The sequence below is a fragment of the Colias eurytheme genome, chromosome 5 (genome assembly GCF_061535395.1).
Source record: "Colias eurytheme isolate Ceu_HAF_F1 chromosome 5, ilColEury1 Martin Lab GWU primary, whole genome shotgun sequence".
NCBI lineage: Eukaryota > Metazoa > Arthropoda > Insecta > Lepidoptera > Pieridae > Colias > Colias eurytheme.
This window is the reverse complement of record NC_142984.1, coordinates 6,476,163-6,495,488: the sequence shown is the minus strand read 5'-3', so window position 1 is coordinate 6,495,488 and position 19,326 is coordinate 6,476,163. Positions and strand designations below refer to the sequence as shown.

The 19,326-nt window shown below is 33.6% G+C and overlaps 3 protein-coding genes across 3 annotated transcripts; 2 read left to right on the top strand and 1 right to left on the bottom strand.

Annotated features, from left to right (window-relative positions):
• Positions 1-2,893: 2,893 nt before the first annotated feature.
• On the top strand, positions 2,894-5,252 carry GCS2beta (glucosidase 2 subunit beta). Its single transcript, XM_090101984.1, has one exon. The coding sequence runs from the start codon at positions 2,995-2,997 to the stop codon at positions 4,582-4,584; it is 1,590 nt and encodes a 529-aa protein (XP_089958110.1). The 5' UTR covers positions 2,894-2,994; the 3' UTR covers positions 4,585-5,252.
• A 122-nt stretch (positions 5,253-5,374) lies between these two features.
• noi (splicing factor 3a subunit 3 noi) lies at positions 5,375-11,918 on the bottom strand. The gene is made up of 11 exons (XM_090102293.1): positions 11,673-11,918; positions 10,265-10,312; positions 10,024-10,182; positions 9,696-9,768; positions 9,521-9,612; positions 9,223-9,444; positions 8,794-8,954; positions 8,444-8,572; positions 7,570-7,762; positions 5,875-6,076; positions 5,375-5,536 (listed from the first exon to the last, which is right to left on the bottom strand). The coding sequence occupies exons 1-11, from the start codon at positions 11,766-11,768 to the stop codon at positions 5,403-5,405; spliced, it is 1,509 nt and encodes a 502-aa protein (XP_089958419.1). The 5' UTR covers positions 11,769-11,918; the 3' UTR covers positions 5,375-5,402.
• Positions 11,919-12,211: 293 nt separating this feature from the next.
• On the top strand, positions 12,212-18,225 carry LOC149908497 (WD repeat-containing protein 36). Its single transcript, XM_090101983.1, has 8 exons — positions 12,212-13,282; positions 13,461-13,630; positions 13,905-14,141; positions 14,458-14,640; positions 16,424-16,619; positions 16,860-16,938; positions 17,196-17,358; positions 17,520-18,225. The coding sequence occupies exons 1-8, from the start codon at positions 12,339-12,341 to the stop codon at positions 18,215-18,217; spliced, it is 2,670 nt and encodes an 889-aa protein (XP_089958109.1). The 5' UTR covers positions 12,212-12,338; the 3' UTR covers positions 18,218-18,225.
• Positions 18,226-19,326: the final 1,101 nt, after the last annotated feature.

Below are 19,326 nucleotides of genomic sequence, written 5' to 3'. Positions count from 1 at the left end.
GAGAAAAGAAGATTATTTGCAAAATATAAAAAAAAAAAAATGTCATTTAGATACAGATAACACAAAATTTGTGCTGTTGTCTTGTGCTTCTATTTCAGTAGGTACCATATATGTATGTACTTTGAGTTTTTGATTTTACAATACATATATCATTATATAAAAGTAGTAAACAACGTTTTTATACCATTAACTTTCACGCCAATTGAACTAACTCAAGTGGAGAAAGACTTCTCCTCATATAAAATACCATACCGAAATATATGTACACAATTTTATAAAGTATGGACACCCTAGTCTAATATTTATTACAATCATGAAACATTTAATAATAAGCAAATAACGATGTTAAATGGAAAAAACCGGCCAAGTGCGAGTCGGGCTCGCGCACAAAGGGTTCCGTAGCAGCAAATATAATAAATTACAGTTAAATCAACCTATCTCAAAAACTATAAGAGATACTTTGATCAAACCAAAAATCGTTGAAAGAGTTAATTAGCATGCATCACCTCTATTTTTTTTAGAATTTTATACCCCGTAGTTATAAAAATAGAGGGGGGGGGACATACTTTTTACGACTTTGAGAGCTGATATCTCAAAAACCGTTCACTTTAAGAAAAATGTTTTTTAGAAAACTTTATATCATTTTAAAAGACCTTTCCATTGATACCCCACACGGGTATGTACATCGAAAAAAAAAATTTCATCCCTCAGTTACATGTATGGGGGGCCCCACCCCCAATTCTTTTTTTTACTATTTAGTGTCATATTTTTGTAGCGGTTCATACAACACATATTCCCATCAAATTTCATCACTGTAGTACTTATAGTTTCCGAGTAAATCGGCTGTGACAGACGGACAGACGGACAGACGGACAGACGGACATGACGAAACTATAAGGGTTCCGTTTTTGCCATTTTGGCTACGGAACCCTAAAAACCTAATCAAAATTAACATTATAATCACAACTTCGATCTATTATTCCAGATTTAACAACAATTAAAGTAGAAATATTACTAAACTACAATTTTACATGAAGCGTAGTTTATGCATGGTTTTTTGTACTTACGAATGAAATATAATATCACATCCTGGATGCCATTCACTTTTGCAACCGCGCACAATATATTTACAACCATTTCTATTAATTTTGGCTCAGAATAATTCCAAAATACAAGAACAAACTCACGAAATGAACATAAACATCCGCCATTTTGCAGTAAACATTATTTGACACCTAGAATTGGGGCTGCCGCGCAACGATTTTCATAACATAATTCAAAATATGGGAAAAAAATTATGAGCGTGTTCGATAAGCAGTCCATTTTAAAAGTTGTAAACCTTTGTTATTTCAATGGAAAAGCAAACCTGCATGAATCTCGTTTAAATTTCATTTTTTTAGCGGATTTTATTAATGATTTATGTCATATAGACTATTATTACTGACAGTCGATTTTTTAATGCACGTCAATAGGGGAAAAATTTACAATCACGCTGGCTACCCTATGGGGTAAACAGGGGTTACTTGCGGTCATTCTATCAGTTTTTTATTTATTCTTTGGAGTTTGGGTTCCAGTATGACTATAGTTCCATGATGTATATAATATGTATATATAGGTATCACCATCATTATCCCATGTGAAAATGTGGATGTAATGATATAATGCAGATAAAAACTCGATTGTTTATTATTTTTTATAAATTATAATAAAAAAGGATGTGTGACGCTCGGGGACTGCCGCGGTAAAGCTATTGCATAGCATGCCTTCAAGCCACACCTCCGAGCCCGTCGGAGTGGGGAGCGTGAGGTTTTTTCGTTACGGAATTTCTGGATTCGGTCCCCGTGCTCAAGGCCCGCGATAGAAGATATGCAATAGCTTAAAAAAATAAGACAATGTTTATTTTTGTAAGTACATATTAACAGATACGCAAACACTCCGTCAAGAAATAAAATAGACATATCATCCAGAACTCGAAAAAGATTCTAAGTATTTCACTTCCATTTCTAGATCTTTATCGGATGAAGATAAAGATAAAGATAGTAAAATTCTCGTTTTGTTCGAAACGTTTATTTCTATTACTTGTCTTGTGTTATATGTATAAACGTTTTACATTTTTCGGACGTGTTCACAGCATTTCAGCCATTGCTCTGGCCCAATTTCAGAAAAAGCTTCTTCCACTAATTTTTGACGTGACAACGTCTTAAATTAGGTTGCGACTGGGAGTCACTTATGAAAAAGTGTAACGCTCGGTAACGTTACGATGAGTCACCGAACGAGAGAGAGGCCCGCCGAATGCCTTGCGTCTCTCTCCCACTCAACTATGATCGAGAAAAAGACGTTGTCACGTAAAATCTTCGCCCGTAAAACCGACTTTACAGGCAACCATTTTTTTGATATCCGTAGCAGGTCTATTGACATTCTTCTCAAATCATTTCTATTGGATTAAGTTAGGTAGTTTAGGATTTAATATATTTTTAATTTAAAGTATCAAAACGGGTAAGTCCAATTTACCAGTCAAATCTTCCACGCGCTTCAAAATTGAAGATTATGATGTGTTTATCACTTTTCAGGAGAAAGTATTATAATAAACCGATTGCCAAGCAATAGACGTAGCTAGAGATAAAAAAGGCTCAGTGGTAGCTAATTTTTTAAACTTTTTATTTATTATATTATGTTTCAAAATAATTTAGTCTTTTATGAAATTACATATTAAAGTTGATGTCTTATAATATAATCACATGATCACAGAAATAGTGCAGAAATAAAAATATTTTTAGATAGAATGAATGATCCAAATTCCCAAGAACCCACAGCAAGAACCCATAAACAGGATACGTCATTATTTTTTAGAGACAGGTCACCCTTCACCGCCCGTCACAGAGATATAAAGTTCCGTCATTGTCAAATCGTCAGCGGTCGGCTGTCGTTTTCTACACGTTCTATTTATCGAGTGTTATTTCACATTATTTCAGTTGCCGCTATACGATATTAATCATGGTGTATTCAACTTGGTTAAGCAAGTTGCAATCTTTTATTTTAATATCATCTTCGCTTGTAATATTCGTTCTTTCCGATGTTCCGAGGCCTCGCGGTGTTTCATTATCAAAAGCATCGCTATATTCGCCAACTAAAGATTTTACATGTTTTGATGGTACAAATACAATTCCCTTTAGCTACGTAAATGATGATTATTGCGACTGTTTTGATGGAAGCGATGAGCCTGGAACATCAGCCTGTTTAAACAGTGTGTTCCATTGTACAAATGCAGGACACCGACCACAAAACATTCCAAGTTCTAGAGTAAACGATGGAATTTGTGACTGCTGCGATGGAACAGATGAATATGCCGCACCAGATACGTGTTCCAATAATTGCGAAGAACTCGGTCGGGAAGCTAGAGCACAGGCACAACAGACAGCTGAGCTTCATAAAGCAGGTAACTCTATAAGATTAGAATTAATCGAAAAGGGAAATAAGAAACGAAGTGAAATGGCGGAGCAATTGTCACAATTAGAGAAAGATAAAGTAGATGCTTTAAAAATTAAGGAAGAGAAGGAAGCTTTAAAGAATGAGTTAGAAGCTAAAGAAAATGAAGCACTCCAAGTTTATAGAGAGGCTGAGGAAAAAGAAAAACAAAAGAAAGCAGAAATAGAAAAGGAACAGCTTGTTAAAGAAGCAACAGAACAGTTTGACAAGTTTGATTCTGATAAGGATGGTATACTAACTATTGCTGAAATTAAAGTTGTAAATGTTTTTGATAAGAATAAGGACGGAGAAGTTGATCAGGACGAAGTTCAGTATTTCTTTGGAGATAATGAAAGTATGGATAAGCATTCATTCATTTCGTCCACTTGGTCATTACTAAAACCGTTGCTTATGATGGAGAAAGGTATGTTCCGTCCTGCTGAACCTGAAGAGGCTGAGGCAGATGATACTGATATTCCACATGAAGAAGCCCATGATATGGAGGGTGAAGGCGAGGAAGAAACAGAAGATATTGATCAAAATGAAGATTTAAACATAGATGACCATGATCAAGAACCAGAACAAGATCATGCAACAGAGTATGATGATGAGACTAAAAAGTTAATAGAAGAAGCAACTGAAGCCAGAAAACAGTTTACGGATGCAGAGCGTGCTGTCAGGGAAATTGAATCAAATATAAGAAGCATTCAGCAAAACTTAGAAAAGGATTATGGTCTGAATCAAGAATATGCAACATTAGATGGGCAGTGTCTCGAATATGAAGACAAAGAATATGTTTATAAACTATGTTTATTTGAAAAGGTCACTCAAAAATCTAAATCTGGTGGTGCTGAGGTTGGGCTAGGAAACTGGGGAGAGTGGGCTGGTGAAGGTGATAACAAATACTCTATTATGAAATATACTAATGGAGTGACATGTTGGAATGGCCCTAGCAGAATGACAATTGTTCACATCTCTTGTGGACTAGAAACAAAATTGTTGTCTGTGACAGAGCCATACCGATGTGAATATAAAATAGAACTATCTGCTCCAGTTGCATGTGATGACTCTCACTACTTACAACAACAACAACAAAAAGAATCACATGACGAGTTGTAACATTGTTATTTTAAAAATAGCCTCTGGGTAATACCACTTTAGTTTTAGTATCATTTTAGTTTCTCTTTTTTCAATAAGGTAAAGTGATTCATACAGCCGAGCTGCATTTGTTTATATATTCCAGTTATTTATTACTACAGATAATGTTTTTATGAGATTTCCAAGACCTATTCGATTTATAGGCTATCTCTTGTTTTTCATAATATTTACAAAACAATTTACTACACAAAATATTTTATTTTTCTTTATTAAATAAATCCATTAAATAATAAGAAATTGCATTTCATTTTGGTTAAAATGTATTTACGTTAATAATAATCTATATCTATAATAAAGACTGATGGTTTAACATGTAGTTCAAGTGGTTTTGTGATAAAGGAAGGAGACAGGCATACAAGATAATGAAGTGATGCTCACTATTATTCTCAGTGCATGTTTTGTTGTTGAACATCACATGTTTATTTTTAAATGATATCAAATTATTATATTAGCCTTATAAAATATATAAAACAATAAAATGAAATAGGTCTGTGACTATTGAAGCTGTCAATTTTCTTATTTTTCACATTCCCTGGATATAAGGCTGTATTAGACAATTTAGTATTTTTTAGGAAATCAAAGAGAACAAGTTGTAAATTTAGTGATCAATAAATTGTTTTAAATTATTATGATGATTGTTTGATTGAATAATCCTATTGCCCATTGACTATTATATGTCTTAGAAAATAAGAAGGTTTTATGAACATTTCTATAGCCAATTAAAAGTCACATTTTTACAAATTTATTATTATATTTTAAGCATAATATATAATGACATCTTATAGTAAGCCTTGGCGTTTCAAATCTTCATAGGTCTTGCGATTGACAACATTCCCTTGAGAATCTTCAAATTCCTCATCATTCTCAGCAACGAATCTCTCGCCTTCTTTCTGGTTTTTAATTTTTTCCCATACTGAAACATAAAAGTGCAATAATCAATTTGGAAAGAGAAACAAGAAAAATTCTTCAATTTAAATTATAGATTTTTAATATAAAAGAATAAGGTAAGTACATTTATAAAAACTACTGTGGCTTCACTACTATGGTTTTATAGACATGCAAATAGGTGTTCAATTGATTATCCCACTCGATTCATAATATTGTAATAATACAGTTTATATAATTGTAATTCTTTATTCTACAAACCTAGGTACTTGAAATGTTTGAAAATGAAGGTATTTAATAAAATTGTATTTTGATAAGTTGGTAAATTTTTTTCTTCTATAGTATTATAAATGGAGTTCTACTTACGGGCTAAGGCATCTTCAATTTGTGTGACATTAGCAAAATGCGCCGTATTCGGTATGCCCAGGCATCTCATGCCGTGCGCGTGCCGCCACTCGGCGAAGTGACGTTGGAACGCTTTCGGCCCCTTGTACGTGTAGTTGCCGCAAATCTCACACGAATAACTTATGTTCAATCCGTGGAGCTTGTACAGCCAGTACGGGATCGGCTGTGGAGATAAAAATAATGTTAAAACACAGACCAAAATAGTAGTGTCTATTATCTGTTTTATAGTTTAAATTTGCATCAATTAAATACTATTTAGGGAATGTACCCAAGATCGGTTGTAAACGCTATACGAAGGTTACAGTATTATCGTAATATACAACAAATGCACTGACCTAGTAATTATATTACCGAAAGTTATAAAATATTTGTTTGCATATTATGTTATTTGATAAAATATAGTAAACAGATGAGTAGTGGTTGAAAGATGAGCCAGATACGCGCATATAGTTGCACCTTCAGATTGGGCGGATTTCGTTAATTCATTACCCAGTGTTCTCTGTGATTTTTAAATCAGGAAAGACAATGTTCTCGGTGGACTTGTGTTAGCAAGCTATTAAATTATTCAGGTTAAGATCACGAATACAGGAAATTTCAGTATTGATGATTTTTTTATATATTTGGTAGAAGTATGTTCAATCAGCCCTGGGAAATATCTTGCAAAAGCACATACATGCAGTCAAAATGTTATCATAACGAACTTTCATCTTAAACAATAAGATAATAATTTAAGATCGTATTTTTATCATCGAGAGAACTGATATAAGTAACAATAACGATAAATTGCATCAATTTCCTTATTATTGTGTATTTATGAATAACAAATAATAATTATCACAATAATTATTTAATTATGCGTAACTTATTCCAAGATCGGAAATAAGAATATTATTGGCCTTTATATAAAAGCGTACAATAAATAAGAACGGAATAACGTTTTAAATATATATGTCACCAGAATATGTAGCTATAATAATGTAGAATGTAGATCAATGTATCAACAAATGCACATGTGCATTGTGCGTTATATGATATATCTAAGAATAGGTATGTTATATATAAACGCAAAAGTTAGTGTAAGGATATGTCTGTTACTCTTTCACGCGAAATCCACCGAACGGATTGTGATGATACTTCTATCATTGTAGTAAAATGTAACCATATAAACGCGAAAGAAAAAAAAACGGTTCGTTCAGTCGCTGGCGCGGGCGTAAGGAGCAGGAGTCAGACACAAATATGTAGTAAGGAAAACATCGAAAAGCGCAAAACACCGAGTTGACCGTCGGCCACCAGAGGTATCGCTCTCATCTCTACGCTCGCGGCGGAAAACGTTGCGTTTGTCTAATGTTGCCATATCAACCTATTTTGGACTACTAAGCCTATCTTAATACTATTATAAAGGCGAAAGTTTGTAAGTATGGATTTATGGATGTATGGATGTTTGTTACTCTTTCACGTAAAAACTACTGAACCGATTACAATGAAATTTAGCACTTATAGAGGGTAACTTGGATTAACACATAGAATAGGTTTTATCCCGGAAATCCCACGGGAACGGGAACAATGCGGGTTTCAAACGCGGGCGAAGCCGCGGGCGGAAATCTGGTATTTACATATTATTACCAATGCTCTATTGTTTTCTATGGGTCTACTTACCTTGCCGTCCCATCCCAGCGGCAAGTTCTTAGGGTTATACGGTACTTCATCATCATCGGAATCAAGGTCAGCAGCAACTGAGGTGTCACTTTCATCATCGCTCTCGTCTCTACGCTCGCCGGCCGCGCGCGCCGCGCGACGCGTCACGTTCTCTATGGTCGCTGCGCGCGTACTGCTCACTATGCCCGCGAATCTGTAAATGGAATGCATTGTTTAAACTCAAACTCAAACATTCATTTATTAATTCAATTAGACTACTATTTAGTAGCACTTTCGAATCGTCATTACATAAGTATTTTTGACATTTACCACCGATTCGGAAAGCAGTATCTATGGATAAGAATCGGCAAGAAACTCCATAGTTGCTCTTTAGGTACATTGAGATATACATATGGGGACGACACCGCCTACATCACTTATGTTCCGCTCAACACGCTCATTTTTTATTTGTTTTAAAGTGAAACGCATCAAATATGCCTTCGTGTGTGTTACAATATTGCACAAATAATACGGAAAAGTGACTAACATAACTTTTCATAGGTAAGTACCTAACTAGATAATAATTTTTAAAACTTAGTTAGAGCAAAAAATGGCGCACAGATTTTGTTCGTGGTGTCTCCTTCATACGTAGTAATATTATCTCAATGAGTGTTTATGGTCATGGTAATGTATAATAATTATAGTTGTAATAAGATTTTTGTTAAATCAATATATTTTCATAATACACTTAATTATCTACATTTGAACTGTGACAAGGTAGGAGTTTGACCATTATATTTGAAATTTGGATGAATCAAATAATTAGAGAAATGTAATGTAAGTGTAAGAAAAGCAATATTTTTTAATAAATATGTATTTCAATATAAAATATTACCTGTAAACTTGTGCCTCAATGGCGCCAATATCTTTGTGCCTTTGCTGTGTTGAAGCTTTTGCCTTATTTCCTCCCTTTTTAGCCACCAAAGACTTGTCTAGTGCCGTTTGTCCTTTTGTGCTGAACAATCTAAAAATGATTGAATTATACAATAGGTAAGAATCCATTAGCTTTGTTATATTCTATGGTAAATATTGTAACATTAATATAATTACTGAAAATTGGTAAATATGCTTTTTTTAATTTATATTTTAGACAATTTAATGTAAGTAAACATAATATACTAAACTATTCATGATTTATCAAAAAGTTCATCATTTTAATATTCTCATAATCACAATTTTAGATACCTTTGTGCTCTTTCCTCCAAGGTGCCGCCGCATTTCAAACCTAGGGCCATCAGAGCAGACTTCAATCTATCAAGCCCTAGAGACGCCAGCTCTTCCCATGACGAAAATGCAGACAGATCAAGATGAGCACCTACATTGGTTAAGGCACCACCCGTTTCTTTCTAGTAATGATAAAAATAAATTATTTGATTTCTGATAAAATAATCCTAATTAGAAAGGGAAAGATGCATGTAAACAAATTTGCATGATTAATTTATATTATCATCCGAAAATAACCTTTATTCGAAATTTACTATAGATACAGATGACCAAACGAATTCATAATCATAATAGTATTCATATATATATTAAGACTACAACCAGCTATTTATCAATTTTAGATTGCATAATATATTATAACAACACAAAACAAGATAAAACAATACATACAGGCCATCCAGGAAAGGAGCCAGCTTCCCATTGCTTAACAAAATCCTGATGAGCTGCTGCCATCTCTTGTGCTTGATCAAGCAGAGGCTTAACTCTGCTCACAAAGTCTTTCAAATATGTTAGAAGAGCACGAATGTAGTTTCTATATTCACTATTCTTACGCTCCCTTGGTATATCAAAGAGATGATCGAAGATACTCAGATATGTTATGTAGTCAACTTTCTAAAATCAAAAATAAATATTATTTCAATTTGTACCATTGTATAAAGGAATTTGTTTAAAAGATTATAATATTTACCTCAATACCCTTTAAATTGATATATTTATCGTAACATTCATGTAAATCTAAATATTTTCCGTAGCCCTCTTCATCAGTAAATTCCACAGGGGCTGAAATACATAATTAAATTAAATTAGAATAATTGTTTTTAAATACATTAACTATTCAATAAAACATTTTAATTCATATTTACTTGTGTAGTCTTCAGAAGGATTTTCTCTTATTTTTGCCATTTCTTCAAACTCTACAGACATAGGAACACAAATCTGCAAATATACACATAACATGTAATTAATTTATCACTTTTTTGAATAAAAAAAGAGCATTTCAGAAGTTAAACTCCTTTGGCAAGGTTTAAATAAACAAAATTGTTGCCTTACTCCATGACGTGACGGTATTGCCATGACACAACCTTGAAATTTTACTCTCAACACGCTTAAAGAAGTTTCACTTCAAAAAACGAATATGTAATATATATTTGTAGTTGTAAGTTACTACAATAGAAATAAGAATGTAAGTACCTCGTTAGGATGTTTACGATGAAACTCCTTGATCTGTTTGAGTCTAGCATAGAATTCTGAAAATTCATTTGGTCCCGATAGTGCAGCGATTTCTTCTTTTCTTAAACCGTCTTTATCTTCATACAGTTCTTTCAGCCTTATGGACGACTCAATATATCTCTAAAATAGAGGATGAATGAATATCACATAAAAAATTATATTACTATCTAGTTAAGTAATGTATAAGTTTAATAATACTTACATCATGTAAATTTTTCATTCGATGATCACTGTTTATTGTTTCTCTGTGCTGAAATTGTAAAAATACAAAATTGTTTATGAACTCGCGAGGTAAGTAATATTTTGGTATTTCTTTAGAAATTTGCGGCACGAGTTAAGGGGGGGGAGGGGAGGGAAAGGGAGGGGGGAGGTAAGGGGAAACCCCCTATAAAGTGGGGGGGTGAGGAAACTCCCCCTTCTATTTTTTTTTTTAATTTTTTTGAGATTATATTTATACTAGACCTAATAAATTTACTACTAAACCTAATAAATTATATACTAAAACCTTCCTCTTGAATCACTCTATCTATTAAAAAAAACCACATCAAAATCTGTTGCGTAGTTTGAAAGATTTAAGCATACAAAGGGACGAGAAAGTGACTTTGTTTTATACTATGTAGTGATGTAGTTAGAAATATAACAAAGATTATGGGCTTTCTTGACTGCTCCGGCGCTGCAGAACGTGGCGCTTGCCCCCGTGTACCTCGTTGCAGGCAGGAGTCTTCACTCGCCTTCGTAGCTTCGGCTTTTTGGTCGCCTTTGGCGACCAGCCTCAGCCACTCCGGCTCGCTTGACTCTGCCTGCTCCTCAGCACACGCGGGCGCCACGCTCCTCCGCGCCTCCGACTTTTTTAATACACTCTAGTGTATGACAGACAAGTACCACGTGGAATCGGGGTGGACAGATTCGTTTCTGTGATTAACAATTTATGTGCAATATAAATACAATAAAAACATTTTTTTTAAATAATTATTTATTCAAATCTTGTATACATGTTTGATACAATTTACAATGGCAATGAGTGGGTCCATTTTATTTTTTTCCACCCATCGTCTCCACATACTCTATATTATCACCGAAGTTTGCTGGGTGGTATAGTATCTTTTTTAAAAAATCTTTTTACAACATGCCACTGGGACTCAAATGGGTCAGAGGCAACAAATGGGTTGTCTGGGTCTGAGTGATTACCTTTTTTATGAACATACCCATATTGCCCCAAACAATCATATGCTCGCCAATAATCCGTATGAATTGTTGTCCCCTCAGCAACATGCTTTTGAATGAACTATGGTTTTTAATATGTACATTAAGACATTTGTTATATCTTTCAAACACAATTCTTGTAGTTTTGTCAAGGTAACTCAAACAATTTTGAACATAATCTCAAAAATAAAAAAAAAGATTTCTCTGTAATTACACGTTTCCGCACGAAAAGCCGTGAATGTATGTTTGGGGGCATCATTACCGATCGATAAAAATTAAAATCGCGCCGAAATTCGTGCCGCACGTTTCTAAAGTCAACCCAAATATTTTATTTTTTAATTGAGTTAAGTACATATTACACTTATTTTCGCAGAATGATTTACTTAATAAAAATAAATAATACTTACTCCAGTTTTCTTGTGCAAAACCTCTTTAACCATAGCATCCATCGTCCGCTCCCTTTCTTCATGATAACTTCGTTGTTGTTCTAATATTGTTTCCATTTTTGGTAAAAACGAACACAGCTACCTATTATTTTTGTCTAACTATGTTATGCTTATTGCTTATTCTGTAAGTTCAATTCCTTAAATTTTAATTCGAGTTTACGAATATTAAAAATGCACGCACGCAACCCAAACACGATAAAGCTTGGAAATGTCATTTCACGATTGACATTGACAATTGACAAGTGACGACAGTTGACTGAACTACAGATAACAGTTATAATGATACGTAAAATAGTCAAGAACCTTATACAAAGAACCTTAGAGTATAGATAGTATCTACTATTGTAATATATACTCTAAGCAAAGAACACTGGAGATTGCAATTGAATGTCGTATTTTGTTTAAATCTTGTTTAAATCATCTTAAGCCACTTTATATTACCTACTTACTCTGTGGTCACTGTTATTGTCATTTGTCAAGATGTCACGTTGTCACTTGTCAGTGTCAATAACACGCGTATCAGCGGATGGTTATTTACAAAAATATTTTAACTTTTATAATCAATTATAATTATTAATTGTCTTTTTTCAAGAATAAAGTTATGCACAAGCCTCCTAAACATTAACGATGGCAGAAGAGAAATCAAGTAGTCAAATATTCGCCGGTGCAAGAGTTTTAGGTTATGTTAGTACACATGTTCCATTTGTTGCTAGATTTATTAAAAGAAGAGGAGAAACATTGTTATGTACGAGCGTCGGGAGGTGGTTTCATACTTACGGATGTAATAAATTTCGTTTACTAAGCGTGAGCGGTGAGCATCCAGGACCTATAACATGTATGAGTGGAGACGGTTTTCATGTATATACAGCCAGTGGAAATAACATTTACGCATGGCGACGAGGCTGTGAACTTAAGCATGTTTACAAAGGCCATAACGCCGATATTCACTTGTTGTTACCATTTGGTGTTCACTTGATTTCTATTGACAGAGAAAATGTTTTGAAACTGTTTGACATAAAAGATGAATCTGAGTTCTTGGAACTCAAGTTCGGTGAAAATTTCACAGTTACTACAATTTGTCACCCTCCAACTTATCTAAATAAGATCTTGCTTGGTAGTAAGCAAGGAGAGTTACAGCTGTGGAATATTAGAACATCAAAACTTATTCATACTTTCAATAAATGGAAATCTGCAGTTGTGGTTACTGAACCAGCTCCTGCAGTTGATGTTGTTGCTATAGCATTAAACAATGGAAAGATATATTTACACAACTTGAGGTATGATGAAACAGTTATGGAATTTCAACATGATTGGGGAAAAGTTACTTCTCTATCATTTAGAATGGATGGTGTACCAATGATGGTCACAGGAAGTAAATATGGTCACATTGTGATGTGGGATTTGGAAGAGAAAACTGTTGTATCTCAGATAAAATCAGCTCATTCAGGAAAAATAGCAGGACTACAGTGTTTAATGTCTGAACCATTAATGATTACTAATTCTGAAGACAACTCATTGAAAATGTGGATTTTTGACATGCCTGATGGTGGAGCAAGACTTTTGAAGAAAAGGTTATTTTAATTATGTTTTTAAAATAATTATTCTTGATCATTTATATTAACTATATTTTTTTCTAGAGTTTTGATGTGCTTTATGCATATAAATCACTAGACCAAGTTAATTTGATTTATATCCTCTTATAAATCTGATGTATAAATTATACAGCTAATGTTATATATTTTCTTACAGAGAAGGTCACGCTAAGCCTCCTCATCTAGTGAGATATTGTGAGCCTTCAGGAGAGAATCTACTGGCAGCAGGAGGAGACAGTAGTCTACACATTATGAACACTGTTACAGAAACATTCAACAAAAACTTGGGCAAAGCATCTTACAACAGAAATAGTTCAAAGAGGAAAAGTGTGTACTTTAACAATTATTTAAAACATCTTTTCTATTTAAAGTATTTATTCATTCGGTTCAGGAAATTACTTCCTGCACTGCACTATAATACCTAATAAAATATTTAAAATGAACTTAAAAACAAGAACTTGCAATCTTGAAAATTGTGATCATGGTTCAATCATCACAATTTTGGACTTTTGGACTGCAAATTACATATTATAAATGAAATATGAATACAGTAGTTATTTAATAGATAATACATAAATTGATGTGATTTATTCATTTACAGAGAGATTAGAAGTGGACACCAAAATACTAGCACCAATATCAAATCTTAGTTCTTGTATGCAGCGAGATAAACAATGGGACAGTATTGCGTCTCTGCATAGAAACATGCGGCTGGTAACAACATGGTCTTATAATAAGATGCGGCAAGGAAAGCATAAACTGTTACCACCTGATTTGGTAAAGGGTGTTCAAGCAACATGTCTTACGGTCACACATTGTGGGAACTTTGTTATTATTGGTAAGTTTTGTTGTGAATTTCGTTTTTAATACTTTTTGAAATAGATTTTGTTTATTTGAGTAGCTGTGTGTTTTTATAAGTTTATTAACTTTATAGCTCTTAATTAGTTGTTTCAAAATGTTATAGTTACTTGGTATATTCAACTATATTAGTTGTATTTTATTTTTAATTTAATTCAATTTAGCTTACATGTTCAATAGAATGTACATGTGTACAACATTAAACTTAAACTTGTATGTAGAAGATATCAATCATTCAAGAGCACATAAAATGAATATTGTAAGATTACAGGCATTAATTACATGAACTTATCTAGGTTACAGTAATGGTGAAGTACACAAATTCAACATGCAGTCTGGTATGTACAGAGGGCATTATGGCAACGAGAAAAAAATTGCACATAAAGGCGGAGTTAGAGGTGTCGAAACTGACATTTGCAATCAGAGGGTCATAACAGTGGGCGCTGATGAAAAGTTAAAGTTTTGGTACTTTAAATCAAGTAAGTGTTAATCTTGTTAAAATAATTCAACTTTAAAACAGTATTAGCTTTGGTTAAAAACTAAATTGCTATTCAAGAAAAATTGAATGAATTTTTCGTACACTCACCGGCACGGAATCTTGGCCACTGCAAATTTTTGGGTAAAATTACACTATTTCTTTTCTACTACAAAATTCAATGAAAATTTAATCAAAACTAGTTACTTTAATGTTTTTACTAACTTTAAGTAATAATTGGAAGTTTATGAGAAGTACTACCGCGTAGATATGAATTAAAAAAGAATTTACGCTTTTCCTGTGAAATTTAAATGATTTCTTAAAAAATGCACAAAAATTAGAAAGAACGTTTCCATAAAAAAAATTGAACCTTTTAATATAGGGTGTTTCCTTCTCTTTCCTTAAACACTGTTTGCATCCAGTCTGGCATACTCTAGAAGACATTTTTGATGTCCACTTGAGCTATAGTGTACCAAACGGCCAAAGCTGTATTTCTAAGCTCATCTAACATTGGTGCTGGGTTGGAATCGAACTTTATGTTTATTTTAAGCATGTCCCAGATGTGTTCTATTGGATTAAGATCCGGGCTACGAGCTGGCCACTCCAATTTTTCAATAATAACCTCTTGAAGGTACTCTTATACGCATCGTACGACACGCGGACATGCGTTATAGTGTATTAGTAGCAAATTTTCTTCACTGATAAACCTGTAATAGGGCTGGACATGTTCCGGGAGAATTTCCTCAATGTACCAGATCAAATTTAAGGCATTATCTGCGATAACTAACTCCGTGCGAGCATCGGAACTTATATCTCCCCATACCATTATTGTGACCCTCCAAGAAAAATCGCAGTTTGAGTGTGGTGATGGGTGAAAACCTCTCTTCTCCTCTCCTCTATACTGACTCTTGGCTATCAGAAGCTCGTAAAGTGCCTTAGCAGTCATCTGTGAACACCTCACGAGCGCACTGGCTGTGGGTCCAGTTTTCATGTTCTCGTGCAAAACGAAGACGTGCTTCTCTGTGAAGTCTGAGGAGTTCTGGACGGCGTGGTGGTCTGCAAACCTTCAAACTAACTTCCTTCATTAGTCTTCTCACCGATTGCTCACTCACATTTTTTATCCTGGTGTTTTAGAGCCGGTGGTGTATCTCAAAAACTGTCAGAAAGCCATTTCTGAGTATCTCTTGAACAATAAACGGGTCTTCTCGAGCTGATGTGCACCTCACGCCTTCATTTTCTTGTCTGCACGTGTAGCTACCAGTCTCCTGGTATCTTCTCCATGCATAGTGCACCGCTGCACGTGGTACGTACTGTACATTAGGTACTTTACGTTGCGGCAGTCATTGGTCTAACATTGTGATGGCCTGAGCAGGTTGTTCAGATGTTAACGGCATTTTTTATTGTTTGTAATGATCATTGACTACAGTACAACAATAACAATATCTTAAAACGTCATAAACGATATCGAAAAAAGTTTAAAACAAACAATTCGTAACTTCAGCTTAACCGCACAAATCACAAATTTCGAGTAACTCTTAAAAAGTGGTAAAAGATTATTCTCAAACTTAATGATTTCTTACCATAAAATTAAACAAATAATATGTTAACATATCTGCACACAAAAAAATCGTGAAAAACACATCAAACTTTTTTTATCGGCAAATTTGTAAGTGGCCAAGATTCCGTGCCGGTGAGTGTATTTTGTTAAATGGTTCACCATTCGCTTAGCATGTATAGTATCTATTTTAGAGGTAATATGATCCTTAAAAAAAACATATTTTTTACAGCGGCATCTCCATACCATGTACTAAGGTTAGAAGAATCAGTATCACACACCAAGTGTCACAGAGAAAGTGGATTGCTAGCATTGGCAAATGAAGACTTCAGTATAACTATAGTTGATATAGATACTATGAACATTGTTAGGAAATTTGAGGGACACATTGCAAAAATTAACGATATTGACTTTGATGCTCAAAGCAGGTAAAATATTATGATTTCATATCAATATTTCACCCAAATAATGTCTTTATAAACTCCCATTATCATAAAATTCCTATGAAATTGAGTTGGAATTGGAGCCAATACATTTTATTTGTACCACTATGAATAAATAGTAAGAAGCAGCACTTGAAAATTAATAGAAAAATATATAACTGAATGTAATAATATATAATAATTAATTGATTCTTATCAAAAACTTAATTAATGAATAATTTACAGATGGCTTGTAAGTGCTTCAATGGACTCAACAGTGTGTACTTGGGATATACCTAGTGGAAAATTAGTCGACATATTTTCGGTGAGTTCAATACCTATATTTTTCGTAATAATAGAAGGTCGTAATGTGAACAGTGTTTCTTTTAAGCTTTCTGAAATTAACATTTCGTGAAATATTGTGGCAATGTAATGTACCTACTTAATTGTTTAAATATTAAGAAAATTTATTAAATTCAAAGGTTGTTACATTTTATAAAAATGTTGGAATGTTGTTTCGGTAATTTAAAAATATTGTAATAATTAGAAAAGTAGTTGAATTTTAATAAAATCTTATTTTAGGTTGAGGACCCATGTACTTCGTTAAGTATGTCGCCTACGGGCGATTTCTTGGCGACAACTCATGTCGGTGAATTGGGAATTTTTCTTTGGGCTAACAAACATTTATATGAGAGAATATTCCTAAAACCTGTAGAGAGAACGGAGGCAAATATTCCGAAATTGAGTAAGTATAACTGGATCTTAATATTATATATATATATATATATATATAGGTTTTGTCTCTCTAAATGTATCAAATTTGTGTGTGTGCGTGTTGTTAGTGTTAATTTTTTGCTTAAATATTAGCTTTCATTATCAGCTATTGAAACTAAATATTTTTTTCAGAACTACCCACAACAGCACCTGAAAAGCCAAGTATAGAAGATATAGGAACAATTGACTTAGGCGAAGTTGAATATAAATCACCTGAACAAATAAGCAGTGAGTTGCTAACTCTTTCGGGAGAATCTACTTCCAGGTGGCTTAATTTATTAAATTTAGATATTGTTAAAAAGAGAAACGCACCGAAAACGCCACTAACAGTACCAAAATCTGCTCCGTTCTTCCTACCGACTATACCAAGCTTAGGCTTAGAGTTTGATCTTGAAAAGGACAAAAACACAAACAAAAAGCTTCTCATGCCGGATTCATTGTCAACATTAACACCATTTGCCAAGAAGTTAAACGGGTGTGAAAGTGAAAGTGATTATGAAGTGTGCATTATGAAGCTAAAAGAAATGTCACCCGCGGCCATAGAGGCAGAAGTGTCAAGCATGTCTCCCGAAGTTGGCGGTTCTATCGATGTCATGAAACAATTTATGCACATGATCGATATAATTTTAAAAAGCAATAAGGATTTTGAGCTTGGTCAAGCGTATTTGGGTCTATTTTTGAAGACGCATACAAAAATTGTCTCACAGAATAAGGAACTAATAAGAGAGTTGCAATCAGTGGAGGAATCGTCGGCGGCCGCGTGGTCACGGTTGCAGAATAGTTTGCTGTATAATATATGTGTTGTAAAGGCATTAAAAGAAATGAATTGAATGTATAATTGCATTTTTAAGTTTTATTATCCTGTTAGATTAAGTCACATTAGATTTTTTAATTACATATTAAGGAATCGAAAGCACGATTTCTAGTGAGTAGAATCTTTTAAAAATAATTAGATCAGATTATTCATTAAATCACAACGGGTTGCTTAGCTTATTTAGGTTAGGTTCATTGGATCAAAATGTGTTAAAAATTACCAGCATAGATTCTAAACTTCGACGTTTTTTTTTCTAAATATCTTCAATGAACAAAAATATACTTGACTGATAAATTTATTAAAAACTAGCGGTCCGCCCCAGCTTTGTCCGTTGTACATGTTAACGTTTTCTCTCCATACAAAAAACCAACCTCGTACTTCACGGAATGTAATAAAAAAAGAATTAACGAAATCGGATCAACCGATCTCGAAGTTTGCGCTTGGCAATACATTTGGCGATTCATTTTTTTTGCACGCCTCATAAGCGAAGCGTTGAGGTGGGTACTACTGTCACTTCGCGCAAAACATCTGATTTTTCAAACTTAAAATGTCTTTATGTATCATACATTGCACTTGTAAGATAATACATACACACACATATTAAGAAAAAACACTATTTTTAACGTTCATGATATTTTTGATGTCATTTTTGTTATTTAAACTAGTTAAAAAACAGTTTAAAAAAGTTCTGTCTTGGACGTCCGTGTGTCTGTATGTGCGGATCCTTTTTCTTGTTAATAGCTACCGAAAGCGATAGCGACCGAAATACTTTACTAATCGAGTCTTTTTTTTTCTCTTACGCTTGAGTATGCTCAGGAATAGAACCCTTTCATTTTTCAGGGTCTGATTCGATGTGGTTTAATTGTTATTAAATAAACAAAAATAATAATTAATAAATATTTATTAAAAAAAAATTATGAGGCGTGCACTTTTGGATTTTCCAAATTATTTATATATGTACTTAGATATTTATTAACTATAGCTAGCTAATATATAATTATTGTATCTTTACCTCACTAAGATTAAAGTCTCTTTAAGTACCTATTAGTGAATAGGTACTTAAAGGTAGGTATACCATAGTTTTTTTCGTATAGGTACCTAACATGAGTAACGCGATGATAATAT

What these genes read in the sequence shown, in the direction of transcription:
- GCS2beta (XM_090101984.1), top strand. Translation starts at nt 2,995, where the DNA reads ATGGTGTATTCAACTTGGTTAAGCAAGTTGCAATCTTTTATTTTAATA.
- noi (XM_090102293.1), bottom strand. Translation starts at nt 11,768, where the DNA reads ATGGAAACAATATTAGAACAACAACGAAGTTATCATGAAGAAAGGGAG. An exon ending in TTTTGCACAAGAAAACTGGA is followed by an intron (nt 10,313 to 11,672) that starts GTAAGTATTATT and finishes TTACAATTTCAG; the next exon opens with CACAGAGAAACAATAAACAG. An exon ending in AATTGAAGATGCCTTAGCCC is followed by an intron (nt 5,537 to 5,874) that starts GTAAGTAGAACT and finishes TTTATGTTTCAG; the next exon opens with TATGGGAAAAAATTAAAAAC.
- LOC149908497 (XM_090101983.1), top strand. Translation starts at nt 12,339, where the DNA reads ATGGCAGAAGAGAAATCAAGTAGTCAAATATTCGCCGGTGCAAGAGTT. An exon ending in GCAAGACTTTTGAAGAAAAG is followed by an intron (nt 13,283 to 13,460) that starts GTTATTTTAATT and finishes ATTTTCTTACAG; the next exon opens with AGAAGGTCACGCTAAGCCTC. An exon ending in TGGGAACTTTGTTATTATTG is followed by an intron (nt 14,142 to 14,457) that starts GTAAGTTTTGTT and finishes GAACTTATCTAG; the next exon opens with GTTACAGTAATGGTGAAGTA.